The sequence below is a fragment of the Panicum hallii genome, chromosome 9 (genome assembly GCF_002211085.1).
Source record: "Panicum hallii strain FIL2 chromosome 9, PHallii_v3.1, whole genome shotgun sequence".
NCBI lineage: Eukaryota > Viridiplantae > Streptophyta > Magnoliopsida > Poales > Poaceae > Panicum > Panicum hallii.
The window spans coordinates 14,387,448-14,412,282 of NC_038050.1; the positions used below are offsets into that span (position 1 = coordinate 14,387,448).

Below are 24,835 nucleotides of genomic sequence, written 5' to 3' on the forward strand. Positions count from 1 at the left end.
ACATATATCAATGCATGTGCATATTACAAGGGAATTATTGACTTAAAAATGATGTGTAAAATTCTCTATTACTCATATGGGTCTACGTTGCAGCGTACAAGTGGACCATGTTTTGCTTGTCCTGGATCAATTTTATGGGCCTTGATTGTACTGCAAGACTGTATACTAGGTTTTGCTGCCTAGGCCCTCTCTTTTTATGCTAGTTCTCATTTTGGTCCAGTAGGGTTTGTGGTGCTTCACCTGTGTACATCAGTATCTGTATCTGTATCTGTATATGTACTTCTCTAAGCAATCCTGTTAGACATCCATTTCAAATGCGAGATAGCTGTATATTGCCCCGGCAGTAGTCAGAACTCATCTGTATCTCATTGCACTGCCCGTATGGCCATATCCCTTTTATCATTCTATTTAGATCGAGTGATCAGCATCAGCTGCTTCTAGGTTTTTAAGGGCGTGAAAAGAATCTGCTTTTGTGAGGTGAGTTTGGGCTGCAGAAACGTGACAATTACTTGTTTCTTAAACTATACATGGCCAACAATGACATCTCGGCAAGTTCCTAAACTATACATGGACAGGCGTTCATGTATAGTAAGATGCCAGTCCAACTGCCTCAGCGAGCCAGCCCCCAACCGCCCGATGTCTCTCTACTCCGCCGCTGCCAGCAGTCAGCGCACCGACCAACGATGACTCATGACCGAGAGATGGCCGATGCACATTTACGCGTGCTGTGCTACCAAGGGGCAATGGCAGACAGCCAGTCTGGCGCTGGGGTTCATTCGCATGTAAACAGAGTTCAGCACAAACTGCAAGTGCAAATTCGCATTATCAAGATGCCGATGTTAATTCAATCCGATAGCCTTGATTACACATGATTCACCATCGCCTTATCCTGAACATACAGCAACGGGATCCGGTGGTGCAAGAGACCATCTGAGGTCAAGTTCGTCAGTTGAATAAGTAGCCAAGAAAGGGACTAGGCTCAGCACAAATTTCATATGAAATACAGAAATCAATGTTTAGCAAACAGTTACACTATATTTGATAAAAGTATAAAACCCGTCTTCAAGTCTTGTAAGACACCTGTCATTTCCCTCGCTGCAAACGATTTAGAGTAGTCAAAAATGAAGTACTGTATACCTGTAACTATAAGAGTTTCTAGACAGGAGGAATTCAGCTTCTGCGGTAAGCATAAAGCTTTCCACTTCTGTGATACTCGCTCCACCAGAAACTTAACCTCAAAGGAAAAATGGTCCTCTCTAATGGAGTGAGACAGCAAGACTATTTCTCGGCACCGCCCTTTTCTTCTGAACTTCCCTTGAGACTTGCAGACCTCACTGGCAGTACGCTACGCCGCTCTTTGCCACCTGGTTTAGCTGACGCGTTCCCGTACCATATCATTCCTAGAACAGCAAGGACCATCCCAAGAACCACCTGAAGATTCAGGCCCTCCTTGCCAAAGAAGAGAAACCCAAGGGACAGAACAAGAACGGTCTTCATGTGGCCCAGGACTTGGAAGGATACAGCAGAAAACCGGCCAATGCAGATGAATTGGCTCAGATTGACGCCGATGGCAATGAAACATGAGAGCGTAAGGAAGAACTGCAGAATCAGGGAAACAATATGGTAAGGATGGCATTCAAATCCAAAATTCCGTTGCAGCGAAGGATGATATTTGAGTGAAGCCAGAGTTGCTAGAAGTTATTGCTATCAGGCCAAGCAGAGAGATAGAGGAATTTCAACCACACAATAAGTTCTCCATAAACTTATGAACCATAACATGGGCACAATTGCAAATTTTCAACCCAGCTAAATGCAGGATAATCACACTTTTATCACCAAGTAAACAGGAAGACGAATTATTCATAGAGAAGGCAGCAGCATAAATTTCCATATGATTGTAGAAGTAAAAAACATTGTTAGGAAATTTCCCTTACCAGAGCAAGAGATGAAAAATTGAAGTGATCCACCCTTTTGCCTGTCAACAAGAAATCTACGAAAGGTCCCACTAGCAGGAGGGATCCTGCCTGGGCTGGAGCAGTGTGGCCCAGGAGGTTGAATGAGTTCAGAGAGTACTTCCTCTGGAGAAAATGAACGTACTGCAAAACAAGCAGAACATACAAAAGAATAAAGATTGCGACCTTTTTAATAAGGTATATGACAGGACCAAAGTACACATGCAGTGCTGATAGAATGATTACTAATAACGTAGGAAGCAAGGGCACTCAAATAGCTAAAAAATGAAAAAGTAACGATATTAAATGAAATTATATGTTCCATATCTGGGAACTAGAGTGATAACTTGTAAAGATTATAAGAAATAATATAATGAGGACATTGCATCAAGTCCAGTTCATAAACTGGCAAATACCAAGTATTGGCATGGTGAGTAGATATATTTGAATTTTAGAGAGCTAGAGTAGCTACATCCTAATGTCTAAACAAAGGATCTACATCCTGAAACAGCGGCAACACCAACAAATGATTCAGTAACTGGCTGACTGCTAATTATTCATAACTTTGCAATGAACGAGCATCACTATGAATATCGTGCCATAAACCATATTTCAATACTTTGTCCTTTGAAAAGGTTTGAAGTACGCCAAGAAAATTGCAGCTAATTGCAAACAGAAGCACACGCACAGTTATAGCAAGAAATCTAAGTGGTGGTTCGGAATATAAGAAATCAATACGCTAAAGTGGTCAAACTTACATATTGTTGCAAAGCTGTGCTCCAAACAGCTATAACAGCCGCAATTAGACCTCTTGCATTCACACTCACATCAGTGACGGTGCAGACTGCAACTCCTATAAGCACAACCATTATGCTCAGCTTTGTGTCCCGGGAATAATGTACATGGTCAAAGACAACCTCCAGAAGACATGATGCAGGTATCATGCACAGCTTTGCTATCTGAGCAAGGGAATAGAATGGATTTAGTTGTTAACAATTCAAAATCAGAGCGTAGGTACTAAAAGTACACTAACCTGATAAAAGCCCACAGAGTTCCACATCAAGCTCACATTCATCCCAACAATCGACAAGTTTGAAAATATGACAAATTTGATAAGATCTGCTAGTGGCAAGTGGGAAGGCTGGCTTAGGCCTAACCACCGAAATACGATAGTCATCAAGGTGGTAGTCACAAAATGAAGCCCAGTTAAAGTTGTGGCTGCAAAGAAGAAACTGTAATTAATGGCACGGAAGGAGATATATCCAAGTTCCATTAACAGTTTGTTGAAAAGGTGCAGAAATATCATAGAATCCGCAAATACCTAACATACTGCAAGAAATTAAACAATGCTAACATGTTCTATTGCTTCCATAGAGGCCATTAATAACCGTCAAAAGACACACTACTAATTTATGCCAAGGATGTTTAATCTTTTTTTTCTCAAACACACAGGAGAGCTGCATATCATATCTTTAAATTAATAGAGAGGAAAAAGACCAACCCACTCTGTCTAACTAAAACAGAGGGGCTGTAGTACAGGATAGTATTACAAAATCACTGGTAAATAGTAAACAAACACAACCTCAACAAGGGTAAATAGGCTTGACCTTTTTAGGTTCAGCAGGAGCCTGTGCTAGTCAGAGCACTTGACAAGTTTGTCTTACAATTATTCTTCACTCATTAACAAAGGCAAATGTGAATATTTAGATGCAAATTTGTAGTTGAAGATAAAGTCTTATTGACAGGAGCATACAACATTCACATGAAGGTAGGAATCCCTTTTCTTTAAATAAATTTAAATATTGCAGTAGCATTGTTAAAACCACTAATAGTTATAAGATATTTCAGTTCAAAAACGTGCCAAGGAAATTGTACATGCATTCCACAAATAATTAAAACCCACAATCACTTTTTTCTACTAAAATCAAAACAGGATAAGACTAATTTGTTTTCAAAACAGAAAAATATGAATGCAATTCAGCTTGAACTCTGACAGATGCATAAGAAGATACAGCACAAGATAACTCATTAGAGATTTGACAAATAAATGTTCACTAAACCACAGACATACCGAAACTAAATCCATGAGTAGCCATTAAAGCTTTGTTGACCATGATGATTCCAACTGATGTAGTAACATTGAAACTCCATGCTGCGAAATCCAAGGCAGCTTTCTTATCGGATTTCTTCAGAGAACTCATCTCTGTTTCACAAATTCAATTCAACGCTTGCTGAATTATAATCTTCAAAGGAATGAAGCCATAAGATTAAGGAATCCAAGCTTGATCTGCAGAAAAATGAAGTGATTAACTATATTATAGAATGTAGTATAGAACAGAGCACCAGTGTGAAAGTTAACCAGAGCAGTTCATCCAGTAAGCAGAAGTATCTTTATGCAGTCATGCAACACTGATACAGATAGAATGATTAGGATATCAGGTTATGCTATTTTCCCAGAAAACCCAATACATGGATATGCTTTACTGTCTAAAAAGAAACAGTGATAAGTTACCCCTATATTATATGTAAGTTCTATAACATAACATGCTGGAAGGAGTTTCAAATTTAGGGCATACTAAAAGGCATAATGACTAGCAATAAGTTGTTAGCTAGCACAGCTTGTCTGGTTCATCCTCCACCCAGGCTTCTTCATCCTCATTTCCTTCATTTTGAAGCTGCTGAAGTGGTACTGTCACATGTGGGCGCACTCTAATTCCAGACTTCGATATTTGAAGAAAATGTAATTCAACTCTGGCATAGCTTCCATTGTACTACCGAGAACAATACTTGCATTTGAATAGCACAATTCGTCCCACAAGTGTCTCTAGAATATTGGCATGATTTCACAATGACCTAGCAATACAGATCAGTTCCTGACCCATCCTAAATCAAAAGACCGGTGGCTTCGGCAAGGAAGGTAACGATCTGGGAAAAAAAAGGGGAAGGAGAAGCACGCGAGCCTAGCCATAGCATGGGAGTAGCGGAGTGGATCTGGAAGTTGTTCCTTGAGATCACGCGGAGAGGACAACGGGTCGACACTGGATCTGCAAGGTGGGCTAAGCAGGGCTGAGCGGAGGAGGCGGCATCTGGAGCAGGAGAGGAGGTGGTTGCGGAACGGGGCGAGGAGGCCGCTGGCCGGGCTAACGAAGAGAAGAAAGAAGAGCAGGGGCAGGAGAAAAGGGGGGAGGAACTCACCGCCGCTCGCCGACGACTGGCCGCCGGCAGGTGGTGGAGGTGCTCGCCGTCGCCGGTCGCCGCTGCGCCTGCGCTGCGGGTTGCAGGCGAGGCCGCGAGGGGAGACGCTGTCAGGTGGCGGGCTGCGCGATGCGGGCCGGAGGGAGGAAGCACCGTGCGGGGGATAATTAAGTATTTGCCCCCTTGGTTAAATCGCCATGATTTCGTTCTCAAGTAAGGTGATAAGAAAATGCTGCCGAATCTGCCTTCGAAATGTCATGCATAGATTCTGTTTTCAGGTGAGGTGACATGAAATTTGTTTTTTATGTCGTAAATGTTAAAGTTGAATTAGACGTCATCCAAGTTTTAGTTTGATGTGTTCTCGGTGGAAAAAAGTTGAATTCGGGAGGAGTTTGTGGCAACTCCTAGGAATGTCCATGTCTACTTAAAAGTTTGTGACATGATTCATGCGAATTATTGTTTTCTAGAGCAACAAACGATGGCTAATGGCAATTATAATTACTCTCTCCATCTTGTAATATTCCATCTAGTAATATAAGATATTCTAGCGATTCCAAGATATATTGAGAGAAGGAAAAAACGCATATACACTTCGGAGCTCTTCATTTACCAGCAATAATTAAAGTTGTTCCTAAAATTAAACAAGGGGAAGAAATAGAAAAGATAAGTAATTTCCTTTAATACTTATCCAAAAGTTCTACAATATCTTATATTGGAGTACAAATTTTGAATCCTTCAATGTCTTATATTTCATGACGAAGCGAGTATGTTTGTAAAGTTTTTATATAATTATAATATGGACTACAAATTTAAGTTATTCCTTGTATGACCATTAAAATTTGGTTGGATGATCCAAAGTGCATGGCACATTATAACTCGAGTACTGCAATCATACAATAGTATGACTGTGATGGTTCTGTAGTAGCAGGATCTAGACCGCTCACTACGAAATTAGACTGGTGAGATCCGATGCCATTATTAACATGCTATCGCATATTGTACCTCGTTCTAGTGCATTTGTAAACGTAGGAGGTAGCAAAAAAATCAGAACTTATGAATAATAAGGAGATGATACAATTCATAAACTTGAAATCAGCTAGCAGCTGTAGAATCTGAGTCCGACAGTCGCGGCATCATCTTCAACCTCTGTTGATCTTTCTCTCTCAGCGTCATCTTCTCTCTCCTATGTGCACCTGAGTCCTCCCGCTCGCCTGCCGTGGCCTGCCTCCACCTATCAATGGCATGGCTGGGTAAAAGCCCACGCTTTAGACCACAATCTCTTCTTCTCTTTTTATAGGGTGTATTAATTGTTAGAATAAGAATTTGATGGATAATTAATATTGTATTGTTTATCTGATACAAATTTATTGCCATAAAGGTATTTTCTAAATACAAATCTAATAATAGCATGTCTATGTCATAAAATCTATATACTAATAGAGTAATTATTAGTTAAAATCTTATCCTAGCAAAATAAAATACTTACTATGAAAGAGGACAGGGGAATAGAGATTAGAATGCACGCCAAATTGATGCATACAGTCCGTAGATGGTCCTACAACCTATAGTGTGACATTGATGCAACCTTTTTCAGATCACATGCTAGCTATCCATCTCAATTAAATAAACATGCCATGCCAGTTAAGGAATCGATCGAGATCGTATTGCTTATTTATATGCATCAGGAGAAACCAAGACGTGGCTTGCCGTTTTTCCTAAACCAGTGTGAAAAGAAACTAGTCTGCCCCTATGTTGTAGACTTAGTAATTAAAAGCTTGGGTCTGATTATACTTTAGGCTCAAAAGGAGCCAACAAGTTGACCACATATGTGCTCATGAATATTCTAGTGCCTTGCTATTTTCTGAAATATAATCCCAAGCTGTTTCGTGCATGAGGTAATTAAGCAAAATATTTGATGTAGCATGTCGATGAAGCATTTTTTTGTTTAAACATGGTATTTTAAAGAAAGGTAACTAAATATTTTTTAGAATATTATTCATGTGAATCTAGTAAAATATATGCAACTTTTTGCATATTGATAGTCGAAGTCTAAAAAGTTTATCCACAGAAACTCATAAAACAACTTATATTATAAATCAGAGATAGTATCAGAATTTTGACCATCAGTTACTTTTATGTGCACTAAAATTGATTGAACATACAGTATGGGTAGATTTGTCTCAAAATAAGTTTTATAATCATACAATTTTTCTATGATTTGCCGATATTTCATAATAGAAATTAGAATAAACATTTTATTTCGAGGACCACGTTCCAACATATGAGTATATGACTCCTTTTTCAACTCTTGAGAGTTGAGAGTATTTGAAAGGCAAAGCCGTAGTTGTAAGGTAATTTAAGTCACATGAATATTCTATTCCATAAAGTCCAAAGTAATTTTGTTGCCTGTACTTCGATCAGAATCCTAAGGCAAATTGCTTCACACACTTCTATGATAGCTTGTGACTTTCTAACAGCGTTGCGTCTGAAGTCAATCGTGGAATTGACTAATGGCTCAATCGCTGGCCCCTGACGCGGACCCATCGTCTAAATTAGCTCTAACACAACATCCACCTTTGCTTCCTTGATTCTTCAACTTCAACTTTACAAACATCAGAGAATCTTGTTAGGGTGATGCATGAATTTCTCCATCACAGTGTTCAAGCAGGTAAATCAGCTAGCTTACCATGGGGCCGCCCTGGCAGAGCACGAGAGCCTAACCGTGATTAGGAGAAGCGGAGTGGATCTGGAAGTTGTTAAATCCTTGGGGTCGCCACTGGGGCCTGGGCCGAGCGGAGAAGCTAGCATTTGGAGTAGGGGGAGAGGATGCGTTGCGGAACGCGGCGACGAGGCCGGGCTTGACGAGAAGAAAGACACGCAGGGGCGGGATAAAAGGGGAGGAACTCAGCGCGGCTTGCCGCCGACTAGTCGCCGGCAGGTGATGGTGGTGGTCGCCATCGCCGTGCGCCGCTGCGCGTCGGGTTCGTTCGCAGCAGCAACAAATGGCCCGTCACGGCCCACGCGCGCGGAGCAGCGGCAACAAGTGGCCCATCGTGGCCCCACGCAGTACTCTTCCTCGGCTTTTATGCCCTCAGCGCTGGGCCGCCATCGCGGTGGGTTTTGGGTTGGAGGTTGGTGGGCCGGGAGGCTCTCCAGCGGGGAGGACGCCATCCACCAGAGTCGCGACAAGAGGCCGGTGCGTTCAAGCAAGAAAAACATCGGAGCTAACAGTGGATGATCTATAAAGCACAATTCTCCGTTCTTTTGTCGTAATTTGTTTTCAAATAAAGCATGATACACATAATGCACCCATGATACATCATCAACCACGATTCTGTTAGACGTCTGTTGGAACAGTGCTTGCAACGTTCACTTTTGCAAAAGGTTTACACGAACCTGCCCATCTGCTCAATGCTCATCATCGTGTGGGGATTTCATTTCATATTTTCATGCGCACCTATCTCGCTCCTCTTAAAATACTCTGGAGGATCTCCAATCCGATCTCCGGAGAGGGAAAAAGGCCACACACACACACACACATACAGCCACCGGAGCTCCTTCCTCAACTCCTGTAATGCCGCACGCACGCTTTACCTAAACCCAGCGCCATGCCCATGATTAGCCATCGGTAGTGCTGATGGTTACATGTCTCCCTCTCTATCCATCGCTTATTGGGTCCAACTATATTTTATATATACGGAATTAGTTTATTTTCAATGGATTATGGCTGCCCTGGTCCGGTCTCTTGCATACTTCTCGCTGTAACGTACTTCCTCCGTTGAAATTAACTTAAAATTTATATTTTCCATTATGCATCTAGATATAGCATATACGTAGTTGTATAGAAAATTAAAACGACTTACAATTCAGAGCGGAGAAAATACTAAACTAGTATTACGAACCGATGGAGACCCGGCGTACCTCCGGACCCCTTGTCCGCCGACGCGCCGGCTCCCCTGGCTCGGCCGCCGCCGGCCGGCCGGACTTTGTCAGCCGAAGCAAACAGGCAGCCTTGGGTTGGCTGGCTGCGGCCGCCATGCGCTCAGATTGCCCTTTTACTAATGCGCGGAAAAGTGCACTAGTTTGATGCTCCGATATGTTCAGAAATCAGAAAATCATATCTCGATCCACTATGAGCAGCCGCAGTCAAACATGTAGGCACGTTAGATTCCGTAGAACGTTGGCACGTACCTCTAGCGCGATCGATCAGCGCCAATCTTGTCCGCGAAACTGCCTGGACAGTGGAGTGCCGCATGCAGCCACACTGTGCCTCTGCGGGCCCCCTATTTCCCATCTTATTCGTAGAATCGCAGATCCACGTAGATGCAGGTTCATTCATTCCGAGCTTTGGAAGAACCCCATGGTCTCCAAGGTGACTCTACATCCATCAAATCGGTCAGCCCGTTCACGTCTCCCATCAACATACTCCGTTGCTACGACCAGCTTGGACTAGCAGCAGCTAGGGTGCCGATGAAGATACTGATCATGTTCGTGCACAATGTCTCTATAGCAACAAATAATTGGGCCTCTGCTTGCTGTTCCTGCTGCTGCTGGTGATTCTTCGCCAACCGAGAGAGAAATTAAAGAGGGGTCCATTTTGCCTTTTGGTTGAGAGAGAAAGGAGTGGGTTTAGTTGATAATGGTGGGGCCCAATCATTTCTCTTCCCTTGGAATAAATCCACGCCCTGGGCTCTGGCCAAATGGGGAGCACAATTTTTTAATCAAGTGTTTACCGACTAAAGTGCTCCAAATGTTCTACCATCAATCTATAGTTGGGATTATGTACGGCAAAACAATAGTTTATGCTTCAATAGCCCTCATTTTATATGGTTTAGGTGCATGCAGATGCACACTCCTGTTATTTATTCAGCTCCCTCATCAATTCTCAATCTGAGGCTATCTATCTCTTACCTTGATAAGCCTTTTTTTTTGTGAGACTTCTCTCACCGCAGTCGTTGACGGTGATTTCAAACCTCAAAGTGTTGCACGTTGTTGATGTAGAATGTTCACCTTTCTCCAAAAGCTCACTGTGCTTTTGGTTAGAGGGAATTAATAGATGGGAACGAGAGATTTTAGATGTAGGTGGACACGTCAACACAGGAAGAGCTGAATGGCCAAATGTGTGAGTGTCCGAATAAATTCTTTGGAACATTTGTGCCCGAAACTGAAATGGCATTTGCTGCTCGATGTTCTGGCAAAAAAAGGAGAGATTGGACATGCCTCCGACTTAGCTTCACAAAAATCAAATCGTGATTACCAGTTACCACTACTTTTCATAAAAAAAATCACTACCTACCACTCTAGATTATACATGTAAAAGATCTCATCCTTCTTCGTCGCAAGAAAAATTGATTGCCCCTAAGGGCCAATAAATCAGAGCTAGTATTGTTAGGCCACTTAAAAGATCTCGCGGGCTCTTCTTAGTTGATGACTTTTGGTGCACCAAAGAAACGAAGATGGCGATCGTTTGGCGGATGCTTGTACATATAGACTACTCTTTGCACGGGCCAAAATATAAGCCAGCGCGTAAGTTCAGGCTGTGCTTGTCCGCGTGCGTTGTACCTTGGCAGACAAGCCCAAGGTCTCTCTATTCATTTCCAGGTGGTCTGGACGCTGCGGTCCAACAAGACCCTGAGGTTATATATGTCATACGTAGGGTGGATTTGGATAGGAGAATTGACACCCTATGATTGTGTAATTTAGTCAAATCTCCGAGATTCATTATCTAATATTACTATTGTAAGCATTCTCATTGTATCAGTGGATGCAGGCCATGTATCCCATGTTCGACTGTCCTGAAAGTTTTGCAAGTGCAGGCCAATCATTGATGCATACAAAAAGCAAAGCTCGGAGGTTGAAAGACTCCTGTTTATACTCATCCCACACATGTACACCTTCTTCTTTCCAGAGCAGTAAGAGATCATCCATCAAGGGTTGCAGGAACACATCAATATCGTTGCCAGGTTCTTTTGGCCCTTCTATAAGCACCGGCATCATGATGAACTTACGCTTCAGGCATAACCAAGGAGGAAGGTTGAACATACATAGGGTCACGGGCCATGTACTATGAGCGCTGCCAAACTCACCGTACGGATTCATTCCATCTGCACTTAGAGCAAATCTTATATTCCTTGGGTCGTTGTCAAATTGAGGATACTCTCGGTTAAGGTTTCTCCACTGGGACCCATCTGCTGGGTGTCTGATCATGTGATCCTCCTTACGGTCTTCTTTGTGCCACCGTATCAACTTAGCGTTGTCCTTGTTTTTGAAAAAGCGCTTCAGACGTGGTATTATAGGGAAGTACCACACCAACTTTGCGGGAACTCTCTTCTTTACCGGCTCCCCATCAACATCACCTGGATCATCTCGCCTGATCTTATACCGCAATGCGCTACAAACAGGACAAGCTTCCAAGTTCTCGTATTCGCCGCGATACAGGATGCAGTCGTTAAGACATGCGTGAATCTTCTGCACGTCCAATCCAAGAGGGCAAACCATCTTTTTAGCTTCGTATGTTGTTGACGGCAGTTCATTACCCTCAGGAAGCATGTTCTTTATAATCTTTAATAGCTCACCAAATCCCTTATCGGTGACACCATTAGTTGCCTTCCATTTCAGCATCTCTAGCGTGGTACCCAACTTCTTCTGCTCCGGTTTGCAATTAGGGAACAACGGCCTTTTGTGATCCTCCAACATCTTCTCAAACTTTAATGCCTCCTTCACAGTGTCACTGTCTTTCTGTGCATCAAGCAACGCCTGACCTAGCTCGTCAGGTGGCTCCTCTTGTGCAACATTTGCTTCACCCTCGTCCATTGGTTCATCTTGAAAGCCACCTGCTTCATGAACCCATGCCCAATCTGGAAGATTGTTATCACCATCATCATCTTCTTCATTATCTTCCATCATAACTCCAACTTCGCCGTGCTTAGTCCAAAGGCTATAGTTACTCATGAAACCATTCAAGGCCAGGTGATTCCATAGAGTTTCTCTTTTCCGGAATTCCTTTTTATTTTCGCAAACACTGCATGGACAACACATTAAACCCTTTGGCGACCTATTTGCCATTGCTGCCTTGAGAAAAGAATCTAAACCCTGAATCCACGCCGAGGTGCTCCGGCTTCCGTGCATCCATTGCCGGTCCATCTGTACAAATTAAAAAAAAATCATGCTCATTATCCCTAAAAACAGGTTACTATGAAGTAATTAAAAAAATGTAAATGTAAATCTGCTTTTGTCCGTGGTATTTTCTCCGTTCGTTTTGACTTTTTTTTATAGATTTATAGATTTTACAATACACCTGGACGTAATATATATATATATATATATATATATATATATATATATATGCAGATGCATAGAAAAACTATGAATTTAGAAAAGTCTAAACGACTGATAATTTGAAACGGAACGGAGGGAGTAGATTTGAGAGTGAAACTGTGAGAAACTCTCCAGAGGCATATCCAAGGTTTGGAAATTCTAAAAAAAATCAGACATATACAATAGGAGCTTGCAAAATTTTATGATCAAACTCAATCTCATTTTTTGAGATATGAAAATCAGCAGATGGCTACATGAGTAGTGATGAAATAGATACATATTGCTATCTGTCAACTTCATATCCCATGAGGTTGAACTCAATTTTAAAATTTTGCAAGCTTATGTAAGATCACCTATTCTATATGTTTTTGGATATTATTTTCGAAACCTCTAAATATGGTTTTGGGAAGGATTTTGATGATTCTTATGTATTAAGTACATAAATCTCCTTGCATTATGACAATAATATCCATATATATTGTTTTAAGAAAGTTTTGTTTGCAGCCATTTGGATTTATTCAGTGTAGTGACATCTAAGGTTATTGTGCAATTTTTCATAATATATGCCATACCATTGCTTTGATTTGAGTTCGAATTGATTGGGACTTGGGAGCAATATCAACCTAATGAGATATGGCATCATTCCTTTTGTTGGATAGGAAGAAATACATCTAGGATATGTATATTGAGTGGAAATACACCAAATATTTATCAACTTGCATTCAATAGTAGCCATACAGTTCGAAAAGTTCTACAGTGAATTGCCTCTGTAGTTTTACTCAAGATTTATTTGCAAAGCTTCGAATTATACATACATCGGGATATTTATAATTTGCAGAAATTTTTCTAGAGATTATTATATGGCTTGTGCATTTATTGTGTGCGGGTTGTCCAATAGATCACGACCCCCTTTTTGTACATCTTGCTGTGGTGCATTTGCTTTGTCGGGATTGATTTCAGTTTGTTGGGCTTGTGCATGTAATAACTAGTGGGTGCCCTGATTTGTTTCGTATTGTGGCCATGAACCCCACAACAACAAGTCTATTTGTCATGTTTTCATGAATTAAAGGAAAAGGTATTTCTTCATACTTGATATGAGATGGTATACATGGTTTTGTTTCTTTTTCATAACATTAGTGTTCAGTAGGAACAAGAACTGCAGTGTGATTAAAATTGAGAAATCACCATAGATAGTATAAACGTATTGAAATAATAATTAGCTCATTGTCCCTCATCCTTAAAATCTCTAAAATTTTGCATAGTAACATATACACATGCCCCCGTGAAATAATTCAAAAAAATTACTCTAAATGTGTCATAGTCAAACTATCTAGAAAACCTTCTCTAAAAAGTAACAAATCGATTCTATTTTGCTCAAATTAATGAACAAATCGGAAAATGATGCTCATTTTTCCTCAACCTTCAAATCACTATTTTCTTTATCTAGAAAGCATGAAACAAAGAATAAATACCGTGAAAGAAGAGTGGAAGAAGATACTAACCTTTGGTGCACTTGGATGGGTGAAATCCTCACAAATTTGGGAAAAAATGGGCAGCACCTCCCCTGTAACACGCCATGGGAGTGAGAAGAGCTCGGTTGAAGGCTCGGGAAGAAGGAGTGCCAAATGAAATGGAGGGCTGGATTTGGAGTGGCCGGTAGTATATGGGGCAAGTTAGTGACTAGCCGGCACTAACTTGTAATTGACCAAGTTAGTGCCGGCTAGAAATGCCGACCGGCACTAACGTGCGTTTTGACCGTTGTGGCAGCCGTCTGACAGTTGGGGGGATGGCACGTTAGTGCCGGCTGGTATTTCTAGCCGGCACTAACGTGCCCGCCTTACACTGTTGAGGCACGTTAGTGCCGGCTCGTTTTTGACCGGCACTAACGTGCTGGTACCGATAGACCGTTTTCTAGTAGTGTAGTATTGTTAGGCCACTTAAAAGATCTCGCGGGCTCTTCTTAGTTGATGACTTTTGGTGCACCAAAGAAACGAAGATGGCGATCGTTTGGCGGATGCTTGTACATATAGACTACTCTTTGCACGGGCCAAAATATAAGCCAGCGCGTAAGTTCAGGCTGTGCTTGTCCGCGTGCGTTGTACCTTGGCAGACAAGCCCAAGGTCTCTCTATTCATTTCCAGGTGGTCTGGACGCTGCGGTCCAACAAGACCCTGAGGTTATATATGTCATACGTAGGGTGGATTTGGATAGGAGAATTGACACCCTATGATTGTGTAATTTAGTCAAATCTCCGAGATTCATTATCTAATATTACTATTGTAAGCATTCTCATTGTATCAGTATAAATGTATAATCTGTGCCACGTGATAAAAGAATTAGAGACATATTCCATCCATTCCAAAATGTAGGTGCAAATCTAGATACATAGATTTATGCGCATAGATAAACATTATGTCTAGATACGTAGCAAACATTATGCATCTAGATTTGCCAAAACGACCTATATTTTTGAAACGGGGGGAGTACTTCGTAGGTATCTTTGAAATTCCACTTTGTTTCTCACTAAAAAAGGAATTGATGAAGGAAAGGAGTGAGTGCATGCACATGCCCTATAATTTGTGTGTAACTTCAAATGTAATGATCGATCGTGATCACGTACAACAGCAATACTACCATGGATTAGCAAAAGGAAAACTCTCGCCTGTCTTTGTGTCAAAATTAAAATAGTTAGTTGGATGCCCCCCTAATAAGTGCTAGATCAGAGAAAAAAATGTGCTGGAGTAAACGAAACGGGCAGTCAATCCAAGCACCGCCCAACTTCTTTCCAAGGAGAGAGGATACTGTAAACAAGTTTTTTTTTTGGAAAAAAAAAAGAGCTTTCGTGGATGCATGGCATGGCACCTCATACACATCCCCTCGCTCGTTCAAAGCTAGCTAACTCGATGGCACGATGTGAACTCTCGCTTTCCCGGAGAGTTTTGATCAGCTAGCCCCGCTGCAATCTTCCACAGCAACTAGCTAGAAAAGTGCTTCTACTAGCACAAGTCCAACCAGCAGGCCCTGCATGCGCGGTTCCTTGCATCTTCCACCGGAAACGTTACCAAATCAAGGGCATTTTTCTAAGTTCACAGTGCACGTGTTGATTTTTTTGGGGGAAAAAAAGAACCGTACGTGTGCTACTTGCACGAGGGACTTCACATTCGCATGTACAACTTGTCCTGCTAAAAACTAAAGGTGTGTTCCCTGCCCGGCCCCAGCATGCTGGTCAAGTAAATGTTTATGGGTCGCTAGTGCTACATGATGGTACCTGCTTACTAGTCGGTGTCGTCCGGTCGTCGTCGTCCCGGCCGGCTCGTCAAAAGGAGGACACGTACATGTCGATGATCCCCCCGGCCATGCGTTCACATGCGGAGATGACAAAATGCTGGCAACGAACCCGGCGAGAGAAATTAAGGAACGGACGGCCGTCACATCGTGTGCAGCATACTACTAGTAATCTTTATTAGAGTAGCTTAGTGTAGGTAGGCAAAGCGACGGGATAAATGATGTGTCCAGGACAGTGACGTTCGGTTCAGCGCGAGCGGTCAAGGGCGCGGCGCACTTCGGGTCGTCCCGCCGTCGGCTGCCGCAGCGTAGCTAGCTGGGCAGAGCCGGGCCGAAGATGGCCAGCGCTGGCTCTCGGAAGAGCGATATGCATCTGCCATCTACCATCGATCTTCCCTGCCGCTAGACCTACCGTTATCTCGCCATGCATGTCTAATCAAACCATGTACGCACACTGTTAGCCAAACCAAAATTTCCAAGTACCTTCCCCTTTTCAGTAACATTTTATTGTTTTGACTTTTACGCGCACGCGGATCCTCTCCTCCCTTTCCTCTTGACTTGTATCTTCTCCTTCATCCATATTACCCTGATGCTGCTGTTAATTTGAATACACACTTTCCCTCTCCGGCACGAGCATGGTTCATAACAAAAGTTTCATTTGGATTCAAACCTGAGATGGACAAAGATGGTTAACAACGTCATCCCAAACACGAGCATTGTGACCGCCGGCAGCATTCATTATTTAACCATCTTGGAGAATTCGCACAAATCATTGTAAATTTGTAACGCCGCGTCGCGGATCTTGATTGCTTTTTTTCTCTTTTCTTTTTGAAAAGATGATCTCGATTGTTTATACGCTTGGAGAGCACGCACCTGGTCTAAACAAATTTCAGCAACTAGTTTAAGTTGAATAAGCAAGCGAGCAGCAACATTCTGAATCTGCGCCACACGCTTTATTTGTCGACGGCGGCAGACTACCTGTTTGAACGGAAAGAGAGAGCAGAACTATTTTGCCCGCCACCTTCGGTTACAGTATAATAATTTTCTTTGACCGATAGAAAAATAGCATGCACTTTAGAGGATAATCATATTCGGAGGCTGCGTATATTTGGCTTTCAGGGGTCATGCCCAGCTCGGTCGTCTGTGTATCTGGACGAGTCCTGTCAACCGTAGGAAGGGAATAATCGATGAGAGTAATTAATTTGCTTAGAAATTGGCCAGATACAATGCATGATTTTTTTTCTTTAGCAATACTGTAAATACGGAGTAATACTATTAGATATCTTTATTTTTTCAAGCGTGAAATTGATCAAATGGTACTATAGTATGAATCATACCGTATCAATAGCGTGTTCTACGGTACGATCCGGATTTCGTTTCTCCAGAAAAAAAAAAGAGAAAAATGAACCCGAGGTCCGATAATAATTAGCATGAAGGATTAGCTAGATACGGTGCAGCGTTATTTCCCCAGCGCTATAAACAAGTGCCATTGATGTTTAATTTCGGATGTCAAATGTAGATGGTATATTATTATAGGTTGAATTAGATGGAACTTGCTAAGATATGATCTGGATTTTATTTATTTATTTATTTCCAGGCAAAAAAACTCTGGATTTCTAACTTCAATAATGAATGGGTTTTTAGGGCATTTGAATCATGATAAACTTCGTGGTGGTGGTGGTGGTATGAATCAACACATGTACAAGTTATGTTGTGACTCCGCCTGCGTCCGTGTATCATGAACATGCAAACCAAAACTAAGGGTTTATTGTTAGTGGCATGTACATGGCATCTTTAATACATCGGATGGAAGGAATCATATGCGTGAATATTCGTTTGAGCCGCCGTCTCAAGCTAGACCAAATGAAAAGTGAATATTCGTTTAGCTAGGCATCTGTCACATGGTTGTACATGCTCCAATCAAGCAATTGTCAGAGCCCGGCCGTGCCCCTGTGCTCCTCAGTGCATGCCTGCATACCCCAGCATTGCTACAGAAGCTTAGCAAATTGGCCCCTGCCATGCATGGCCCAGCTTGTGCTGGGAGAGGCTTGAAATGTTAGCCTATGCTGCTGCTGTCCACGAGATAATCTTTTTTTTTTTTGCTCCTCCGATCTGGGCTCCCCTGGCTTTTGGATTTTAAAATCAGGCACTAAATCTCTCAGGATCCTGTGGTCAGTTATAATAGGTCATAAGTTAATGTGTGGTGTTGTCATCTTTTGGCTAATGGGGGTGTGACATGGGCATATGGCCGGCAGCCAATCAAAACCAAGGATGATGCTGGGCTGGCTGGATCTTTTTAGATCGTTGACATGGTAAAGGTAGTACGGTTGTGTCTTCACCGAGGAGTTACCTACCGTTTCAAAAAAGGAAAAGAAAAACCCGAGGAGATACCTGTACTGGCTGAGAGCAAATGGTGACTTGCTCTTCGCGGGATGCAAAATTTTGGAGACGTCTATGCGTCGTATTCGACTTTACAAATAAACTACGCTGTGGTGAAACCTTCATCAAACGACCATTTCTTACGGTGAAGTACAATTAATGTACTTGGTCGGCGATTTACTTTTATCGCTGTTACCTCATCAATCGGAAAACACGCGGTAAGATGTTGTTACTGCCTTGTGAGCGTACACGTGTATAGCCGGGTATCACGGTGTGGGGAAAACCGCGACAAGACTATCGCTCGGCTTATAGGCGGTAGCCGACAAGCACCTTTAGTCACTATTCCATCACAAATGTGAAAACATGCCAACAGTTACGTCAACCAAGCTACACAACCAAGCATGACGGCACCCGTAGCTCCATTATTGTCCGATGACTGACATCTTCTCCTAGACCCCGTCCTTCCCCGCACCCCCAGAGCTACAGCTCCCAGCCCGTCACAGAAAATCCCGTAGCCAATCAACCCCCTCCCCCTCTCTCTCCCTGCCACGCGGGCCCCACCTCAAGCCCCGTCTCCATCCGTGATCCATCCCACCCTATTTCTGAGAAGCCTCTGAAAACTCCACAACTCCTTTTCCTTCAGGAGGCAAAAAAAAAAACTTGGAGGGAAAGGGGGGCCCTCCACACTCCACAGCACGAGTCCAACGCGCAGCGCTGCAGCAGCGTGCGGGCCAGCAAGAGCACTGCAGAGCAAGCCAGCGCACGGTGAACCCAGCTCGGAGAGCCGGAAGGAAACAAAAACGCAAGGCGTGCGTGCGTGCGTACGCGCAGTCGCGTCTCGCCACTTTTTTTGCCCCACGTTTTCCATTTCTGCCCCCGCAGTCCTTCGCCTCGCTCGCTCGCTTGCCTCCTCCTCCTCCTGCCCCTGCCACCATAAATACCCCACGCCGGGGACAGCCCGTCCCCGTCATCCTCGCGCCGCTCCACTCCCCCCCTCTCTCTCTCGCTCGCTCGCCGCCGTCCCGAGCCGGACAGGAGCACTACCGAGTCCCCTCCCGAGCGAGATCTCCTTCCGTCCAGCTCCAGAGGGGGCCAGCTCGATCGCTGCCGCCGCCTCGCCCGAGCCGGTCGATGGGGAGGGCGCCGTGCTGCGAGAAGGAGGGGCTGCGGCGGGGCGCGTGGAGCCCCGAGGAGGACCAGCGGCTGGTGGCCTACATCCGGCAGCACGGCCACCCCAACTGGCGCGCGCTGCCGCGGCAGGCCGGGCTGCTCCGCTGCGGCAAGAGCTGCCGCCTCCGCTGGATCAACTACCTCCGCCCCGACATCAAGCGCGGCAACTTCTCCGCCGACGAGGAGGCCCTCATCGTCCGCCTCCACCGCGAGCTCGGCAACAGGTCAGCACCACCTCCCTGCCACCTTCCCTTTTTTTTTTTTTTGCTTATCCGTTTTCGCCCCCAGATATTCCCGTTTTGATTCCCATTCCATCTATGTTTTCTCTCGCACAAGTAAATTAAATCGCGTGCATTTCTTCCCTCCGCAAAAAAGAAAACGAAGACATTTTTCCGTGACATAAAAAAAAGGCCTGCTGGGTGGGCCCCGCACTGCGGTGCAGGCACCAACAGTGGCTCAGATGGGAAAGATACTCCCCCATCTTTTCCAAGCTTTTTTCGTACGGCTTTTATCATTGCGCGGCGGCCACGGCCATAGCCGCCTCGAAACCATAACTTATCCCCCACCCGCAGAGGCCAGAGAGGACAAGAGCCCCGGCGATTAGCCTAAGCCTAAGCCCCCTGCACTTGCAGGATAACCAGCCAATCCCCGCCATCAAAGTCGCCAGAGATTCCATCTCGTTTGGCCTCTCCTGCCATAGGAAAATCCCGCGCTTGACATGGCAGCACCGCCGCTCGCTCGCCACTTGCGCAGGCCCGGACCACGCGCGCTGCGCGGCGCATGTGCAGCGTCAAGTTTCTGCCCAGGATGGCGTAGAAAATTTGGGGAGAAACGAAACGCAGTGGGATGCTGTGCTGTGCCCAAGGATGTCCTCGCTCGGCCCTGATCTCATCCGTCCTACCACTTTCAGCGCACATGAGAACCCCCAGTCTCTGAATTCAATGCCGGAGCAAGTTTTTTTTCTGTGCCCAAGATAAACTAGTCATGGGGGCTTGGCGAGGAGGAGTTTTTTGTGTTTCGAAACGACCTGCAAGTGCAAGCTAGCGGAATCAAATCTTTGCGGCATCGAAATAAAAATCTTGCAGGCTTTGCATCGCATCGCGCAGATTTTTATTTTTTTACTTTTTTTTTTTAATTTTGTGTGTGAATTGTGTTCTGCTCGTCGTGTTCCTGCTGGCGCTGACAGCTGAATGTTACGTGGCGATGCAGGTGGTCCGCGATCGCGGCGCAGCTGCCGGGGCGCACCGACAACGAGATCAAGAACGTGTGGCACACCCACATCAAGAAACGTCTGGAGGACGACGACGCGGATGGCGACACCTCCGCCGCCGGCCGGCCGAAGAAGCAGAAGGCGCGCAAGAGCAAGCCCGCCGCGCCCAAGAACAAGAAGCAGGCCGCCGCGAAGGCCGACAACAGCGAGACGTTCATGACGGCGTCGCCGGGGCTGTCGAGCAGCGTGAGCAGCGGCGTCACGACGTTCTCCACGGCGGCCGAGTCCACCGCGGCGGTGTCGTCGGGCGACAACGCCGCCACCACCAGCGCGAGCCTCCAGCCCGGGGCCGCCAAGGCGGAGATGGAGATGGAGAGCTTCAGCTCCGCGGAGTTCCCGCCCATCGACGAGAGCTTCTGGTCGTCGCCGGACGTGGTGGACATGGGCCTCGGCGCCATGGACGACGAGGAGCTGGGACTCGCGGGCCCGCCGTCGTCGGCCACGAGGGACGAGGACATGGAGTTCTGGCTCAAGATGCTGCTGGAGTCCGGCGACATGAGGGACCTGAGCGTCTTGTAACAGCAATTAGCGCAGGACCCGAGCTTAGCCGCCACCTCGCAAGATTAGAGCCTCCTATTTTCATTTTTCTGTTATCCTTTCCCCAATCTCCGCCGATGAGAAAATGTTGGGAAATTCGATCGGGTGATTTCACCCTGCTTAGAAAAAAGGAATACTAGCACCATTTCGTTCGTTCTTTAGCTGGCGTCCGTCACAATTCAATCAGATGCGGTGCTTGCCTATCATGAAAAATGAGATGGCAACAGTGTGGTTAATTACCTTCCTATCTTCTTCCCCATTGGGTCCACAATCACAAATTAACCGCCTTAAAACCAGGGTCAATTCATTCGCAGATGGGGCACCCAAGATTCATTGTATTGGGCGAGAAAAAAACAAATGACCTGCAGTAGAATTCGCACTGAACTAGTACAGAAGCAGGAGGTCCCGCTGATAGTGGCACTGTTTCAGAGCAGCACCGCTGGCACCATTCATTGCACAGATCGTGCCGTCGTGGCCCTTTTTCAGTGCAGCACAAGGTTAACGTTTCTTGGCGCACGAGTCCGTGGCGGCGGCATAAAATTTGCTTGTGATAAAGCTGGGTGCACTGTGGTGGGGCTACGGCGCCCATGCTTTCCACATGTCCGCAAAGAAATGGGCCTCGTTGTACCTCCAGCCCTCAGCCGGGTAAGAAACGCGTAAAACAAGGAAGAATTTACGGCTCGAGCAACGGAAGAAGGATTACTCCAAACATGCTTCTGTGGATGATTCTCCCTTTCTTGAAAACACTGGATGGACACTGCGTCTGCCGTAGAAATTGTTTCAGAAGTCTCGAAGCTGGGTGGGCGGATATGCCTTCTATTCTACTGAAAGCAACTGAACATTTCAAATGTTAGGCTCAACTGAAAGATTTCTGGACACCAAAATGCCAGCTGCGGCAAACAAAAGCTAAACCGCCGCGATTAACGAACTGGGCCGCATTCTCGGTTGACCGCGCCAGTCAAACGATCTAGCTAGCTAGTTGAGAAAGTTTGCGATGTTTGGGTTTGCACCAAGTAAGCTGGACGATGGCAACCAAAGTGAACGTGCGAGGTGCCCTTTTTTGGGTGCTAATAACAAGTCGAGAATTTGGCTTGGACTTCGTCACTTTCTAGATTAGGCGCCTCAGGTCGTAGCTGCGGACAGGCGCAGGAAAAGCCAGGTCGCAGTTTCATACATCTGAGGGAGGTCTCATGCTATTTCCCCCTCCTAGAAATAAAAAGGCAGCTGTTTCATACATCTTTTCGCCATGCAGCTAACAATAGCTAGATTCCCATCAGTTGTTTTCCTTTTGCAAATTGGGCAGGGTCCCTTGTACAGAAGGTTCAACGTTCACGTTTTGTCAAATCGATGTGTGTATATTAAACAAATGAATTACGTAGCAGCTATTGCATGCTTTTCTACAAACTTTGCACAAATCTATGTGAACTTTCAGCACTGAAAGCTTTAGGGAAAAAAAAAGAGCAAGCTAGGTACGCAACGTATTTTGGGCACCACCGTACAAGGCCAGAAGAACCTGGAGCACGAAGAACTGGCAAAAGGTGATGTGAAAACGTGTACGGCTATGTCGTCAGGCAACTTAGAAAACCCAATATGAAGCCGTCACGCCGTTTATCAATGCCCGGGCCGTCCAAACAGAGCTGACCCAGCTCCATCTATCTCTTCTGCGTTTCGAATCAAAGCCCCGTGGATTTTGGTTCAGTCAAAGGCTAGATGATGTCACGCGAGCAATCGTACCGAACTGCTACACGGGTTAAGGATGTCTGAATTCCAACTCGCAATCGCAGCAGCATGACGTGAGCACGGGCAGACTCGGCTTGGGACTCGACTTGGTTGTCCTGCAGCCTGCAGATGGCTATCCAGATCTTCTTCTTTTTCTAAAAAAAAAAACAAAAACGTTTTTGGTTCAGTCAAGGATGCATGCAGAGAGGAAGTGCAAACTCGTGCACGTCGTCGTACGGTCGATGACACGGTCCACGCCGAAAGTGTACGAGAGAGTACGCATCTTCCCCACTCTCGCAGCACCACCTACGGAGCTCCGGATGCAGCCATAACAGGTAGACACAGGCACGTAGATACGGGTTTCGGCCTAGCTAGCTAGCTACTGGCTACTCCTACTTGAGCGACGGCGGTCAATGGTCGTCCATGCCTCTGCGCGGCCACGGTCATGCATGGCATCCGGAGCCCCCCTGCTGCATTGCATCCCCACACACACACGGCTCGGCGGCTCGCTCCACGCTCCGCACGCACAGCGACTCGTCTCCGCTTCCCATCGATGTGTGCTTCCCGCGGCACGACTCGGCACCGCTGCGCGCGCACGTGGCGCACGCGGCAGGGACAGGGTGGCTGCTCACGCGGCCGAATCATCGCGGCTAGGCTGCTGCGGTTTGCGGCCGGACGGCGGCGGCGACGACGACGACCGAGACGTCGGTGCCGCTCGCCGGGCAGCCACTCGCATGCGTGCGCCGGCGCAGGTAGGTCAGGTCAGTATACGTAGCTAGCGTGGCGAAGTGTTCGGGCTTATCGTCCTTCTACTCTGCGACCACAGGGACGCTGAGCCCTGAAGCTCCCAATAATGCGGCGTGCTCTGACCGTGCCGGTGCGCCCGGCTGCTGCGCCCATCCCGTTCCGTTGCGGACGAATCGTCTGCGACGATTCGCTCCAGATCCACCCCATCCGTACGTGTTTCCGGCCGTTGTGCCCGCGGTGCCTGCACTGCAGCTATCACGGCGGCGGCGGCTCACGCGAGCCGACTCCGTCGCTGGCACTCCGCTACAGCGCTAGCGAGCGGCGAACGGGCGGAGGAGACCGCGAAGTCGGTGTCGAGGATCGCCGTGGCATGTAGGTGATGACGGCGACGAGTCCACGGCTGCGGCACACGCAGCAGCTTCGGCTCCCTTGGGACGGGAAGGACAGACGATGGCTGCTACAGCTACTCTGGTAGGGTAAAATGTGCTGGAATTGGACGTACTGTGTTTAGTTCGGCAGGCGTGAAGGTAAATTTTTTTTTTAAAGAAATCTTATCAATTTGAAGTACTAAATAAAGTCTATTTATAAAATTTTTTGCATGGATGGGTTGTAAATCGCGAGACGAATCTAATGATGCTAATTAATCCATAATTAAGCAATAATTAGCGGATAGTTACTGTAGCATTCTGTTGCAAAATCGTGGATTAAGCAGGCTCATTAGATTCGTCTCGCGATTTACAGCCCATCCATACAAAAAGTTTTGTAAATAGACTTCGTTTAAGATTCCTTTAAAAATTTTAAGTTTACGGTTTTTTTAAGGGGTGGAAACTAAACAGCTCTAAGTATTGGGCTGACGAACAATTAAGGCTGGTAAAGCGTTGGGGCTACCAGCAGCATTCCCTGACAGGATCAGATCAGATATTAGTTAAATATCTTCAGCAGGAACTGATCTAACACCATGTGACCAGAGATTTGTTTTTGTTCAGTCTGTCAACTTGAGCTCCAGTTCGTTCAAGTTAAGAGCTCAAGTGGTCAGATCGAGAATAAAAGATGAGCATCCAGGCGAAGATCTCCAGCCATGACAGACCGAGACAGGTAGGTCATCGTGCCAGGACAGCAAACGAAGCAGGGGCGCACTCGACGATGCAGCAGCCGAAAGCAACCGACGAGATCAAATCCCTAAATTCCGATGTAAAATCAGTGAAAATCACACGGAATCCGACCAGGCTAAAATAGCAGCACGGTGACGGTTCTGCACAACGGA

At 45.5% G+C, this 24,835-nt stretch overlaps 2 protein-coding genes across 2 annotated transcripts; one reads left to right on the forward strand and one right to left on the reverse strand.

The window, feature by feature from the left end:
• Nucleotides 1-949: 949 nt before the first annotated feature.
• LOC112875160 (UDP-rhamnose/UDP-galactose transporter 5-like) lies at nucleotides 950-5,294 on the reverse strand. The gene is made up of 6 exons (XM_025938895.1): nucleotides 5,148-5,294; nucleotides 4,024-4,239; nucleotides 2,986-3,170; nucleotides 2,711-2,911; nucleotides 1,935-2,096; nucleotides 950-1,599 (listed from the first exon to the last, which is right to left on the reverse strand). The coding sequence occupies exons 2-6, from the start codon at nucleotides 4,151-4,153 to the stop codon at nucleotides 1,279-1,281; spliced, it is 999 nt and encodes a 332-aa protein (XP_025794680.1). The 5' UTR covers nucleotides 4,154-4,239; nucleotides 5,148-5,294; the 3' UTR covers nucleotides 950-1,278.
• Nucleotides 5,295-19,078: 13,784 nt separating this feature from the next.
• LOC112878159 (transcription factor MYB30-like) lies at nucleotides 19,079-21,329 on the forward strand. Its single transcript, XM_025942582.1, has 2 exons — nucleotides 19,079-19,522; nucleotides 20,508-21,329. Exons 1-2 carry the CDS (start codon nucleotides 19,260-19,262, stop codon nucleotides 21,085-21,087), a joined length of 843 nt encoding a protein of 280 aa, XP_025798367.1. The 5' UTR covers nucleotides 19,079-19,259; the 3' UTR covers nucleotides 21,088-21,329.
• Nucleotides 21,330-24,835: the final 3,506 nt, after the last annotated feature.

Bases quoted from the DNA above. Each gene is read 5' to 3' on its own strand.
- LOC112875160 (XM_025938895.1), bottom strand. From the start codon at position 4,153: ATGAGTTCTCTGAAGAAATCCGATAAGAAAGCTGCCTTGGATTTCGCA. The intron at 2,912-2,985 runs GTTAGTGTACTT...TCCCTTGCTCAG, and splicing joins ACTCTGTGGGCTTTTATCAG to ATAGCAAAGCTGTGCATGAT. The intron at 1,600-1,934 runs GTAAGGGAAATT...CTGATTCTGCAG, and splicing joins ATTTTTCATCTCTTGCTCTG to TTCTTCCTTACGCTCTCATG.
- LOC112878159 (XM_025942582.1), top strand. From the start codon at position 19,260: ATGGGGAGGGCGCCGTGCTGCGAGAAGGAGGGGCTGCGGCGGGGCGCG. The intron at 19,523-20,507 runs GTCAGCACCACC...GTGGCGATGCAG, and splicing joins CACCGCGAGCTCGGCAACAG to GTGGTCCGCGATCGCGGCGC.